Source organism: Melospiza georgiana, chromosome 5 (genome assembly GCF_028018845.1).
Source record: "Melospiza georgiana isolate bMelGeo1 chromosome 5, bMelGeo1.pri, whole genome shotgun sequence".
Classification (NCBI taxonomy): Eukaryota; Metazoa; Chordata; class Aves; order Passeriformes; family Passerellidae; genus Melospiza; species Melospiza georgiana.
Window position 1 is genome coordinate 16,297,194 of NC_080434.1, and position 13,146 is coordinate 16,310,339.

General features: G+C 40.2%; 1 protein-coding gene across 1 annotated transcript in view; it reads left to right on the top strand.

Annotated features, from left to right (window-relative positions):
* Positions 1-9,255: 9,255 nt before the first annotated feature.
* BANK1 (B cell scaffold protein with ankyrin repeats 1) overlaps positions 9,256-13,146 on the top strand; it is a 133,410-nt gene continuing 129,519 nt past the window's right edge. Inside the window, exon 1 of the mRNA XM_058024285.1 lies at positions 9,256-9,268. Coding sequence (XP_057880268.1) covers positions 9,256-9,268 — 13 coding nt within the window. The remainder of the gene's footprint in view (positions 9,269-13,146) is intronic.

Genomic DNA, 13,146 nt, shown 5'->3' on the forward strand with positions numbered 1-13,146 from the left:
TATTTTCCAAGCACCCACCTACTTATGGGCACTTCAAAAAGGAAAAATAAAAAAAATGCATACTGTATATGCCAAACGTGCAACTCTTAAAAGTTGCTTTCAATACTATATTTTCTCCCTATCTCTAGCAAGCTGCAAAGCTAAAATAATCCTGTATGTTCTCCCTCTCTCTATCAAGCCACAAAGCCTAAAATAATGATATCAGGGTACATGGTGCAAAGAAAGTCAGTCTCAGACACCTCAGTCTTGGCACTTGTACATGCAGAGCAATGTAGACAAGATGCCAGCAGGATCCAATGAGCCCTCCCTCCTTCCTCAGGTGCTGGAGAAGTAATTTTTGGGAGGCTGGAAGTTCCATCAGTCTGACAGACCATCTGGACCCTTTCTTTTCAGGACAGAGGGAAATTACTCATATTTACAATTGCTTTGATGCAGCTCCACCAGAGTGGATGTAGCACCAATGAAAGTACAATTATTTTTTTCCAGACTTGCCCCTCTTTCATATTCTACACTCCTAAAAAAACCATTTGCTTTTTTGCCCCTTGGAAGTACTGAAAACAATCCAGCCTCAAAAGAGAATCAGAGTGACTGAAATAAGAAATATTTTCCAATATAAAGGCAAGGAGAGGATAAACCAATATTTGTGATGCATCATATGTGATGATTTGTGTGTAGTGATACTGTGAGGTAGGAGATTGGAATTCAAAAGACAACATTCAGCAAAGTGAAAAAAGGTGCATCAACCCACACAGAAAGGAAGTATAAAATTAATTTTTTTTAATGTGGATTTAAAGTTACAATCTGAACTTTATTTGAGTCACTTCCTTAAATGCCTCTCATGCAAAGTCATGACAATTACTTTTGACCAATATTATTTTGGAGAAAAGAAAACAAACAGTTCAGTGTGACCTACAAGCAAACAATCTAGAAGAGAAACACAAATCCTTGAGATTCACACACTTCACTTTCCTTTATGAAGTCATAGAATGGTTTGGGTTGAAAAAGTCCTTAAAGATCATATTGTTTATGCCTTGGGCAGGGACACCTTCCACTAGACCAGATTGTTCAAAGCCCCATCCAACCCTGGAAATCTCAACACCCAGTAAAAACATTTTGAAGATTAGAAGGAAAAAATTACAGCTGGGCAGGAAGAATCCCACTGTCACCCAAAATCTCACCATCTGTAAGACAATGTAACCTTGAGAAGACATTGCTTCTTTCTTTTTGTAAAAGCATGCTGGAAGGGACAGTCCATTTCCAGTCACTTGTGCCACATAAACTGCCAGAGCTATTGATAGATTTAGGATGGGTACAGTGGCCTCCACTGGGACAGGAACACACATTTTTTCACTGCTCCACAGCTACAGGCAGCACAAGTCATTTTGGCAGCAGGAAGATGCAAAAAAGCAAGTCTGAATGGCTGCAGAGCATCATTAAACATCCAGAACACACGATTTGGACTGAAGACAGTATAGCTCAATTTTAAATTCCAGCTTAGCCTCTTTAGCTGCATGTAGTTTGGCTGCTGAGTTGTCCAGGAACATAATAGATAATGACCATTAATTACAATTTAACAGTAATGGATTGAGCAAGGAGAGCCTGCTGGTTTGGTGTTGAAGAGTCCTGAGACCAGCTTGAACAAACTATCTCAAATCACAACGTCACGCTTCCAAGAAAGGTACTGCCTGACTGAGGCAAACAGCAGCAGGAATGTGCAGGCACTGAGATGGAAGTGACAGTCAGAAGTGTCGAGCAGAAGAAACCAAAGACATGGTAACAGCTTTTCCAGCAATAAAGCATCTTTTGCTGAGCAGGCATGACAATACATAATCTAAAGATGTGTATACTGACAGTCAATCACTTTATACTGTAAAAGACCAGTCACACTTTTTCACCGTGGGGACTTCTTGTATTCCTCCCTAAGGTGTGTGGTGATCCTTCCCTTGGGTGGGGACGCCCCTCAAGGCTAACTCTCCAGGCTGAGCAAAGAGATTTGCCCACAGTCATTGGTATGGGTCAGGAACATCAATCTCTACTTGATAAGCTAGCTCTGATTATATTAAGTAAAAAGTGCACTACATTAGTTTTATTGTGTAGTTAATAATTCTGATTACAGCCTTTTGTTCTTTTGACATTCTGTCCTTTTGTTTTTTACTATTTTGCAATTTTACCTTTTTTCTCTTCTTTTTTACCAAATCATTATCAATAACAATCTAAATAAGGCACTCTATTTATTCATATTGAATACCCACATTAAAGGCTTAATGACACCTTTAAAATCCCTTAGCCAAAAACTTTGTCTGAAGTTCCCATTCACTTCCCTGACACTGACAGTGCTTATTTGGCCATTTGTACAGGATGCACACATGTGTACTGCAACAGTACAGACAGGAGTATGGAACCAAAGCTGCTAGCCAGATATACCAGCAAAATCTGGGCCAGTGACCACATTTCAAGAGCAATCCTATCCAAAAGCTCCTCAACTCAGCCTCCATCCATATGATTCAGTGCCATGACTCTAGGAAAGACATCAACAGCACCACCAACAAAGTGCTCTGCAGAATTTGGACCAAGTGATTTTTGGGGATAGAAGACATCAACTATGCCCCAATTTTTTCTTCACAAGTTTTTCTGTTCTAGTGTTTTAAAGAGCAATCCATGTATGTTCATTAGCAACCCTCCTCCTCTCAAATCCTCCCCCAGTTTCAGATTTCCTTACAAACAAGTCTCATCTTTTAAGTCTGGCTCGGTAATCTCAGTTTCCTGTTTGAATTGCTTCACTCCTTTCTTCCATTTCTTTGTTTAAGGACTGGCTTCAGTTTCTTCAGATTTGTAAATTCAGGAGGAGGAAAAAATAAGTAGAGAAAACAAAAATCTTCTTAATCACGTTTATCAGCCATTGTAAAAAAATATATTTTAAAAATGCCTTATGAAACCTCAAGCTCTCTAGCTCAGGCAAATATAAAAAAGAACTATATTTTAGTAAGTAGTTAACTGCAGGCAAATGGCAATGACATATATGCTGAAATTGCTTCTGCAATAGGAACTGTTGGATTTTCTCATTAATTGAAAAGCAAAATATTGGCAAATTAAACTGTAATTTCAGCAAAGTTCTCTTAGGTCACATGGTCTGTTTTGTCTGTTCTGCCAAGACTGAGCTGTTCATTTTGAAGAGTTTTCTACAACCTGTTTTTTGAGTAACTCCAATTAAAAAATGGTAAGATCATTTTAGTGAAAGGTTCTTTATCACTCATTCGCCATGTGACAAATTTCTTTGAAGACTACCAAAAAGTACTTAAACTCAATGCTATTAGAAAATATTCCTTAATAGACATAATATTTTTTCCATACTGTTTCAGTTGTCTCTGAAAATCAATTTCTTGCTTGAAGAATAATGACTATAATCTGGACTAAATTAATTCTATAGTCAATGGTTAAATGTATGAACATTACTGAACTAACAGGCAGAGGCTGCAAATCAACATTGTTTTAACAAACCATTACATTACAATAATTACACTTTGAAAAGTAACAAATAGTTCTCCACAAATAAAATGTCAGGACTGCATAATGTTGTATCAGTACTGGGAAGAAGAATAGGTTGCCTTAGTCTCTCAGGCACAGATGATCAATAAGAGGCAAGTGCTGACTATTGGATGGGAGATATATATCACCTTTGCTCTGGTTTCATTATTGGGTATTTATCTTTGTATTCCCAAACATCAAAGTCAATACCTCACTGGTTTTAGATCTCCACATGTTGCTACCATCCCATTAAGTCATCTTAAATTTGTCCTTTGCTGTTTGCCACTTGCTACTTTTCAAGAATGCAATTCAAGCATTGCCTTCCTCTATCTTCCAGACCATTCTGAACAACTCATTTTAGAGATGAGACAAGCATTCTTCCAGTGTGACTCAAGCAGTCACTACTTTGCTAGAAATACTGGCAAATCTTTTACCAACTTGAAAAAAAAATATTACCATATGAGAAAAAAAAGAGGAAGAGTAATGCATAGGAAGGTATGTCCATGCACCTTGAGGAGAGTGAAGAGGGAATAAACCTGACTTGACCTGACTTGCACCAGCCAAGAATACAGTCCAAAGACTGAGTAATCTAGATCTAACAAATCCAGTATGTACATCCAGCGATGCTTCCAGTGGACTGGAGAAACATACTGCTCTTGGGGGTCTGAACTGACCTCAAGAAATATTTATTGTCTTCCTGGTCATTCCTTTGTTTGTGGGTTGCATGTGGCAAGACAAACCAGCAGTTCAATTATGACCAAGCTCTACTTATAATCCATAAACCACTCTGTTTTCTACTTAATCAATTCAATCTACGTTTTTCTAACATCCTGCTGGGTACTGCATCAAGTTATTTATTAGTGGCGCAGTTCTTCAATACACATTTTCAAATAGAGATATAAAAGAACCCTGATGTCAGACATTAAGAATTCATATTTACCAACAATTACTGTAAGACATACAAGACACATCAGGTATTACCTTTCTAAGTGTATAAAAGCATCTTGCTATATAGGATTATATTGGAGTATTGACTTTCTTATGTTGTAAACAGCATTTGAACTGGTTTCTAACCACAACATGATTAATTCATTTTATTATCACTGAAAGCTTAAATGCGGCAACCCCAATACACAGATTTTTGTTAAGCAAAATCTTGAGGATTAATGTGACTTGTACACGCATTCCAAAGCTTAAATCACAGTAACAGGTAATTGGACATGAAATTATATTCCATAGATAGGGGGGGTAGGGAGGGAAGAATTTATTTTTGCTCTCTGTTACACCTGTAAAAAACTTTTTTAAAACCCCACACATGTATAATGCATCTAAAGTTTTTTCAAAACTACCTAACACTGTTGTGACCACAGAAGATGCCATGGGAGGAAACAGCTTTTTTTTAGACATGCAAGAATGAAATTAAAGAATGACACAAATCATTTTCATTACATACTGGCAGTGCTTTTATATTCCAGGCCACCTATTTTATATTCTCTTATGCTTCATCTGTGTCATTAACCAATTTAATCATAATGGTACTAAAGAAAGAAGCTATTAGATTTGTCTCACTTGACCCATTTTTTCTTAACTGAGAGTGTTACTGTGTACAGTAACATTTTCTCTTAGAATCATGTTCTGTCCCAGATCTGCTTTATTTTTATTTTAGTGCATGTGAAATTAAATAACAAAAATGAAGTCTCAAACACAATTTTCTTGCTTTCTTGAAAGCTACCCTACAAGCTGAGCAACACTCTTTAATCTTTTCTATATCTTGGTAAGATTTAACCAATATTTAGAAATATATCACATACTTAGTTTGTCCTTTCTTCCACTAGACAAGAAGAGTGGACACTCAGCTAACTTCATGTTAATTCTTGCAGTAACATCGAACATCGAAATGCAGTAGCTGTGTGCAAGAGAAGAAAATCTATGACTGCACAGCATGAATCTAAACTGCATGCAAACTCCTGCTAAAATACAAAAACTAACAGTATCATCTGACATGCAATATTTCCAACTGATTGTGTTAGCAATTATAGCAATATTGTCTGTATTGTACCATAGCCTAGCAATACTGTCAGTGGATTTCACAACAAAACTTACAAGTAAAATTAAGTTAGTAATCAACAGTGAATTAAGCTTTCAAAACCATTTCAAGCTCTTTGACAGAAAAAAAGGCTTTTCAAACCTTAGCAGACCTGTGGAAAACAAATATGTAAGATGTGGAGGAAATTATAATGGCAATGTATTGAATGTTAATTATATCCAAAGGAAAAGCCAACATTCCAACAATAGCAGAATGCTCACAAAGGGAAAAAAAAGCATTAGAAAAAAAAGTAAAAAAAAGTATTAGAAAGAAATTAGTTTTGACAAGATCAGTGTGGACCTGAATCTGGAAAGCATTACAGAAGTATATAATTGTCCTCAAGTTAGTGTTATGAATCTAGGGTGTTTGGCAGTAAGCTTATATTTAAAATCATTTTATTAAAATTGAAGCTGGAAATTGATATTGAGAACAGCCAAACAACTTAAACACAACACTGACATCATTCCCAAGACATGTTTCTCGTGATTTAACATGGATTTTTTATTTATTTTCTCTCTAATGCAGCACTGCTTCATGACACGTGCTGAGGTTGCTTAATAATTTAAGCAGTTTTTCCTTGCCTAGAAACAGTGAGTGTTCTTACACCTCCAGCATAAATTATAAATTCCGTGGCTTTATGATATATATGAAGTGTAATCATTAGGAGGTTGAAGAACTGGGGAAACCTAATTCTTCTGCTGGACTTGTAGAGAGACCTCAACCTCTACAGACCCCACAGCAAATTTAATTTCTAAGTAGGAGTCTGCTAACACTGGCAGTAATACTTAGTCATATGCAGACATTACTCCAGAGAAAATCTTCATGACTGGGCTGGTAAAAGCAGTGTAAATTGATGGCAATAACCCTGCAGTTAGAGAATTGAGCTGTTTTGCTCTTAGAAATAATTCTGCTGGGTGTAGGCCTCAGTATACCTAACACTGTCTTGAGTTGCAAATAGTCAGAGACCAGCACAGTGTTCACCATTCATGTGGTGTCCTGGTCAGGCCAGTGTCACTGTCTCGAAAGCTATGATGGCAGCACCACAGCTCAGAAAAGAAACGTGTTCAAGAGTAAACCAGTTGAGCTAAGTAGAAAAGGCCCAGTTGGGTCCAGCTAAAAGCACAGACCCAGAAGCCTCAGCCCCACCATCAGCAGGGAGAGGTGAAGGTGCACCCACCATGATGAGCAACTTGCACCACACCAAGCAGTCCTTTAGGACCACCACAATCCTCACCAAGTCTTACCCTCCCTCAAACTGGGATCTAACAACACAACTCCTGCCCTACCTTCCATCTCCGTCTTCTCAGTGACCTGTCCCAGATGGTCTCCTTCCAGCCCTACGTGGATCACCCTACACACAGCACCTTGGCCACCAGAGGAGAGCACAGGTTTTGGCCTGGCCACTGCAGGTCTCCGGGCATGCCATGCACACTGACCAACGCCTCCAGCAAGGCCTCCATGTAGAGCAGGGCCTCTTGCTCCTGCATACTGCTGAAGGTTTTTCTTTCCTTGGCTAGTAGAAGCCTGCCTGTTGTTTGGTTTAAAACCTGAGTAAAGCAAATTGCGTTCTTCCTTTTAGGATTCATTTCCACAGTGCTGGCTCTCACAATGTAAAGAATTGGGCTATCACAATCCATTTTGTCCCTCATCCTGACACCCAGGATAACCCCCTAATTTTGTTTTGTTTTTACTGAGAGTTCCATTTTAGTTATTTTAATCTTTAAATACATTTGTATTTAATGATTGTTTTTCTTTTTATGAATTCCTATTTCCACAGTGAAGATCCTCGCAGTTCAGAACGCTCAATCATCCCAACTGCATCTTTTAGGAAGCAGCAATTATTATTGCCATGGAAAAATAGTCAGATGCAGTATTTCTAAATGTTGTATCTTTGACATATTGCATCCTCCATTATAAGATATCTCATTTGTGCTTATCCTGCTCACAGTTCAAGACTACTGACACTGTAGTGCTGCATCCCTTGCACCCAAAACCACAGGACTGGAATGAGGTTCTGCCCAGATACCTGTCACTTAAACGAATAAAATCCAAAGGTAAAAAATGAGCAGCAAGGAACAAGGGGAGGCATTCCATGCTCTCTTCCTGATGTACATTTACCCTGACATGACTGGATCTAGATTAGATTTTCCCAGTGTCCTTGTAGCTAGATGTTTCCTCTGTGTGGTAGGCCAGCCCAAGTCAGAAATTTACCAAAACCACCCACTTAGCAGAAGTGACTGAAAATAACCCCTGAAACATAACAAATGATAATAATCAAAAAATATCTACCTGTGTAATGATAGAAACAGGAACAGCTCAGAGGGTTCAATTTTCCAAGTAATTCAGCTGGACACAGACCCTGCAGTGTGCAAAGTCTTTACAGAAGTAGTTCCCTGACTCAAGTCCAGCCTCCTGCAACTTGTGGTTTGTAGTTGATTGCAAACTCTGAAGGTTTTGTCACACTAAGACATCAATAAAGACTTCTTCTATGTGAATTTTCCTTCCTCTAATACTGCTTGAATTAATTCTGCAGCCTTTCCTTCAGTTCGTTTTGGACACCTGCATTCCTGAAACTGGTGCTTAGCAAATTCACATTTGAGATCTTTAAAACCTTTGACATGTTTCACTAAAATCAGCCCCAAAACAGTAAAGTTCAGGTAGAGAAGGTGAACATGGGAGTTTGGGTGGGCAAGAGGCACACATTTGTGCACAAAGTGGTTTGAAAAGGTTTGCTTCCTTTGAAAACTTATTTCAGAAGGTTCTTTCAGTTTTTCTGTAATCCTGTTTTATGGGGAAACTCCAACTCCTTGTGGTGGGTCTGGCCTTTATTTTCAACTTTGAAGATGCCACCTTGATTGATATGTCCTAAATTTGGTAGCCAGTGCAGCAGTGAGCTGCAGTGTCTCTCATGGGCTGCTTGTTTTGACCTTTTTTCAGGTTTTGTTTTACTCTGCACCATTCCAAAAAATAAATACATGGCACAATATCATGGAGGGGCTAATCATACCACACCAGAACACTTGATTGCTGGTGGACACCTCCCAGGTGCCTTCCATCCCCGAGCGGCTTTTCTCCACCGGATGAGTGCGAGAGAAAACCAAACCCCAGCAGTCTGGCACAGCCAGAAAGACTCGACTCCCACCTCGTTTTCTGCCCACACCCCGAGCACTTCGACAGCAGAGGGCTCTTACCCCGGCTCCCAAGCGATGCCGGCTGAGGGTGTGTGTGGGTTCAGGGGAGGATATGGGTGGGGCCCGGGGGCAGCGGAGCCCCGCGGCCGCAGCAGCCGCGGAGGGGCCCGAGCTTCCGTCCCGGCGCCGGCGGCCGGGACAGAAACTTCGGGCCGGGACAGAAACTTCGGGCCGGGACAGCGCCCTCGGGCCGGGGCTTTGGTGGCCGGGACAGCGCCCTCGGGCCGGGACAGAACCCTCGGGCCGGGACAGCGCCCTCGGGCCGGGACAGCGCCCTCGGGCCGGGACAGCGCCCTAGGACTGGGACAGCGCCCTAGGACTGGGACAGCGCCCTCGGGCCGGGACAGCGCTCTCGGGCCGGGACAGATCCCTCGGGCCGGGACAGCGCCCTCGGGCCGGGACAGAACCCTCGGGGCGCGGCTTTGGTGGCCGGACAGCGCAGGCAGCGGAGCCATGAGCCCGGCAGGTCGGTGCGGGGCGGGTTGTGAGGGCGGGGAGGTCCCACAGGGTGTTGTGTCCCGGTGCGGTGCTGCGGATGGAGACCTTGCCCTTGAGAGTAGCCCTCAAGTGCAAGCTCTTGTCTTGTCTCTCTGGTGCATCTCTCATGGTGTCACAGTACCGACGTAGCTTTGCTGAAGAGGAGGAGATGTAGCGCCAAGAAGTTGGGAAATTAAAGAATAAAAGTTGTATGAGCAATGTTAATTCGATATATGTGTACCTCCTCTGAATTGGCTAGCCATGTGTTGTGTCATTAATTAAAATTGATCATCCTCTTGCAGTGTCTCAGCTCTCCATATGGGATCCAGCCTGGAGTGTTCAGCAAAACCGTGCTAGACTTTGCACTGGAATATTAATTCCTTGTTTATGCTTTTATTGGTGTTTATTGCAATATCTGGGTGCCTCGAAACTGTTAGTGTGTATTTTGTTACTTCCTTGGTAGTGTTGGAACACATTATCCTATTGACTGGTGGAAAAATGTGATGAAAAGTTAAAATTACTTCTGAAGTCCTCATGTAAATCAGAGGCAGCCCTTAATCTGAACCAGAAACCTGTGACTCCATGTCCCTGTGTCCCAGTCATGTGCCCTTATTCACAGAAATACCGTCTATTTATGGCTCCCATTTCCTTCATGTGTCTTTGCAAGGCTCAGCAACACGTAAATCAAGCCAGTGACTGCCAAGCTGGGCACTCAATAAAAAGGAAATGAAAGACATGTAGCAGGATACCAGAGGTTTGACTGACTTGCTTGCAGGGAGCTCAGGCTTATTTTCTTATTTTTGTGACTCTTTTATTAGATGGGACAATATTTTATCCTCATTTTCTGAATGAGGAATCAAGAAAGAGAAGTCTGAGAGCCTGAGTCTGCAAAGGTGACTCAATGCTTTGTTTTTCTGTTCTGGTTCATCGTTTTAAATTACTGCTTCCAATGTCAAGACAGGTTTTTTACCAAGTACTTTATATTTTGGATCATTTTATAACATCCGACTAACTGCATTAGTTATTAGTTATTAAATGCAGCTTTGTAATGACATTAGCTTTGCAAGCCATCTTTACCTGCTACTCTCATTATACAGATAAAAACGCCAGGGAAGAAAGGCAGAATGATTTTTCCAGCTGTTTTATAAGAAGTTAGTTGTAGATAAAATATCAGAGCTCAGTACTGTTTTGCTTTCTACCTAAGGCTGGTGGTGAAATGGGTATGGTTATTGTACTGGTTGTTTTCTGTCTAGATCCAACATCCAGTACTGCAAGATTCTTTAAAGAAGAAAGCTGCATATATGAGCAAAACTACACTTAATAGCCTTTCCAAATTTGCATATGCTATCCCAATTATTAGGCAAACTGATGTTTGAGGATGTGAGCAGTCAGCAGGGCAGAATTCTGATAATGACAGAAGTAGGCTCAGTGATCAGTCTGTATCAATGACAGGATACCACTGTGCATGACCTGGGGGCATGTAGTTTGGAGTCTGGATCTTGGTGAATAAAGGCAGTCAAATCCTGACTATGCATGTGAAATAGCTGGAGTAATTGCTGAGTAAATATGTAAAAACACCAAAGAGGGATGGCTGCTTTCCCAGCTGCTACTTGCAGCCAGTTCCACACATTGGCAGGGGAACAAGTAACAGTAGGCTCAGCCAGCAGAGAATGCACTGGCCTTCCACTCTGGCATCATTTGTCTCTGTCACTTTTTCAGGTATTGCTCTGCCTAAGCCTCATCCACCTATGACCTCCACACACAAACCTCTCTCCTGCAGGTTTGGCAAAGATTCAAACCTTTCTTTTACAGAAAGAGGTCTGTTGTCCATAATGGTGCATAGAAGCCTGTTTTCTCCTGATGGAACAGCATCTGTGAGGTACTGAGGTTGCTTCAGGTGGATTGCCCAAGGCATAGTCAAGCTCAAATCTAAAAGCTGTTTGGGATGCTTGGTAGGACAGACAGGCTTGTTACTTGTCAGGACTCTGTAAAATACCCTAACCTAGATGAATTTTATGCAAATTCCATTAAAGCTGCTGTAGCTGGTAGAGAGAAAACATCTGTAATGCATGATCTTTGATGATATCTGCCTTCCTTTGAGACAGGAGGCACTGACAGGATAACTTCATTGCTATGCCATGTTGGAGTCATCACTCCTCTCCACACTCAGGAATGTAATTATCTTCATTGAGGTCTTTTCTTGGGTGTCCTTTACTTACACACTGGACATTTTTTTCTCTTCAGCTGTTTCTGGGTCAATGTTTATGTAAGTGGTGTTCTGGGAGGGAATCTAGACAAGTAATACTTGATTTTTGTTTTTCTCAAGAATTAGGGAGTGCTTAAATTTTTAGTAGTAAATGATTTTCAGCTCCTTCACTTTTAGGGAAAAACAAGAGTTCTCAGACAATGATTTGATTCAAAATCCAGGAGATCTAGAGGTGGAGTTTTGAAGCAATTCAGTAATAGCATCATAATATTAATGTTAATATTCAATATTATTTATTAATTATTAATTAATGTTCATTATTAAGTAATATTAATATTATTAATAATGTATTTGTAATTTGAGTATATCAAAGAAGCCAGAACTGAAGTACCTCAAAGCAATAATTTGCCTTTGGAAGTGTTGGGATGCTAATTCAGATTCAAAAGTTTATCCTTACAAGCCTTGTTCCTTATGCTGATCCTCTCCCATTCTGTTGCAAGCAGCAGTTACTGAAGTTTGCATAGAAGCAATCGATCACCCACATTTGAAAAACTGTAGCACTGATACCACTGGTGTTGTGATAAAGGTGAAAGAAAGCACCAATTTCAGTTTCTTAAAAGAAGAACATTTGTGCCCAGGAACTCAAAAACCACAGTGTGACTCTTTCCCTGTCTGTGTATCTCTTGAAGCTGGTCTTTGAGGATTTGATTAGTTTATATACTCCTTTATTTGCTGGTAGTTAATAAAGAATGTTTTATATCCTCTAACAAGTTTGAGCACCCCAATGTAAACAGCAGCAATAGTTTCTGATTTAATTACGTCCCCCAGGGAGGTCCAGTGATTTCTGACTATTGTTAAAGAAATAAAGTTGTCCTGGCCTTTTTTATAAATCAAAGTCAGACTACAGCAATGTGAACTGTGATTAAAAAGAGCCCTATGTTTTATTAAATGTAAACAAAAATAATAATTTCAGAATGATATTGAAAATATTTTTTTGAAACCACTGTGAAGGAAGACAGGGAGGGAGTCATGAATACCAAGATTTAAACTGGAATCTATTTCATGTAATGATATTGATGTTCACTTAGTGTTTATTGGCTCCCTGCATTGTAAAAAAGCAAGGCTTTGTATGAAGCCACAGTGGATAATTTATCACAGGCCTGACAGTTAAAGCAAACTGGTTTTACCATCCCCATCATTACTTTGTGTTTCAACATTTCTGTGAGCTTTTGTGTACGTAAGCTTTCTGTGAGCTTTTGTGTGTTAGGTAAGAAGAGTTCCACACTTGTTTGACACTGAGGCTGTTCAAGCAGCGGTACAGCTGAGTTTGGAAAGCACACATTTACATTTGGACCACATGCTTAACAGATGGAAAGGACTTGAAACTTTACACAGGTGTTTATAAATAACTGCAGTCTGTGGCTAAGGCTCACTGCTGTTGCTTCTGTGTAAGAAATAAAGAATTCACGTAAGACCATGAAACTGCAATGCAGTGCCTTCCTCAAGTTTCATAGTTTTTTCTCTGTACCTACTGGTAAACTCACTTCAAGTGAGTTATGTAATCTTGCAGGTTTTCACAGCTGAAAAAAATGTATGACTGAAAACAAATGTATGGCTGTGTCTAGTCTTTCTGCTGGAGAGTACCACAACTTCTGTCCAGG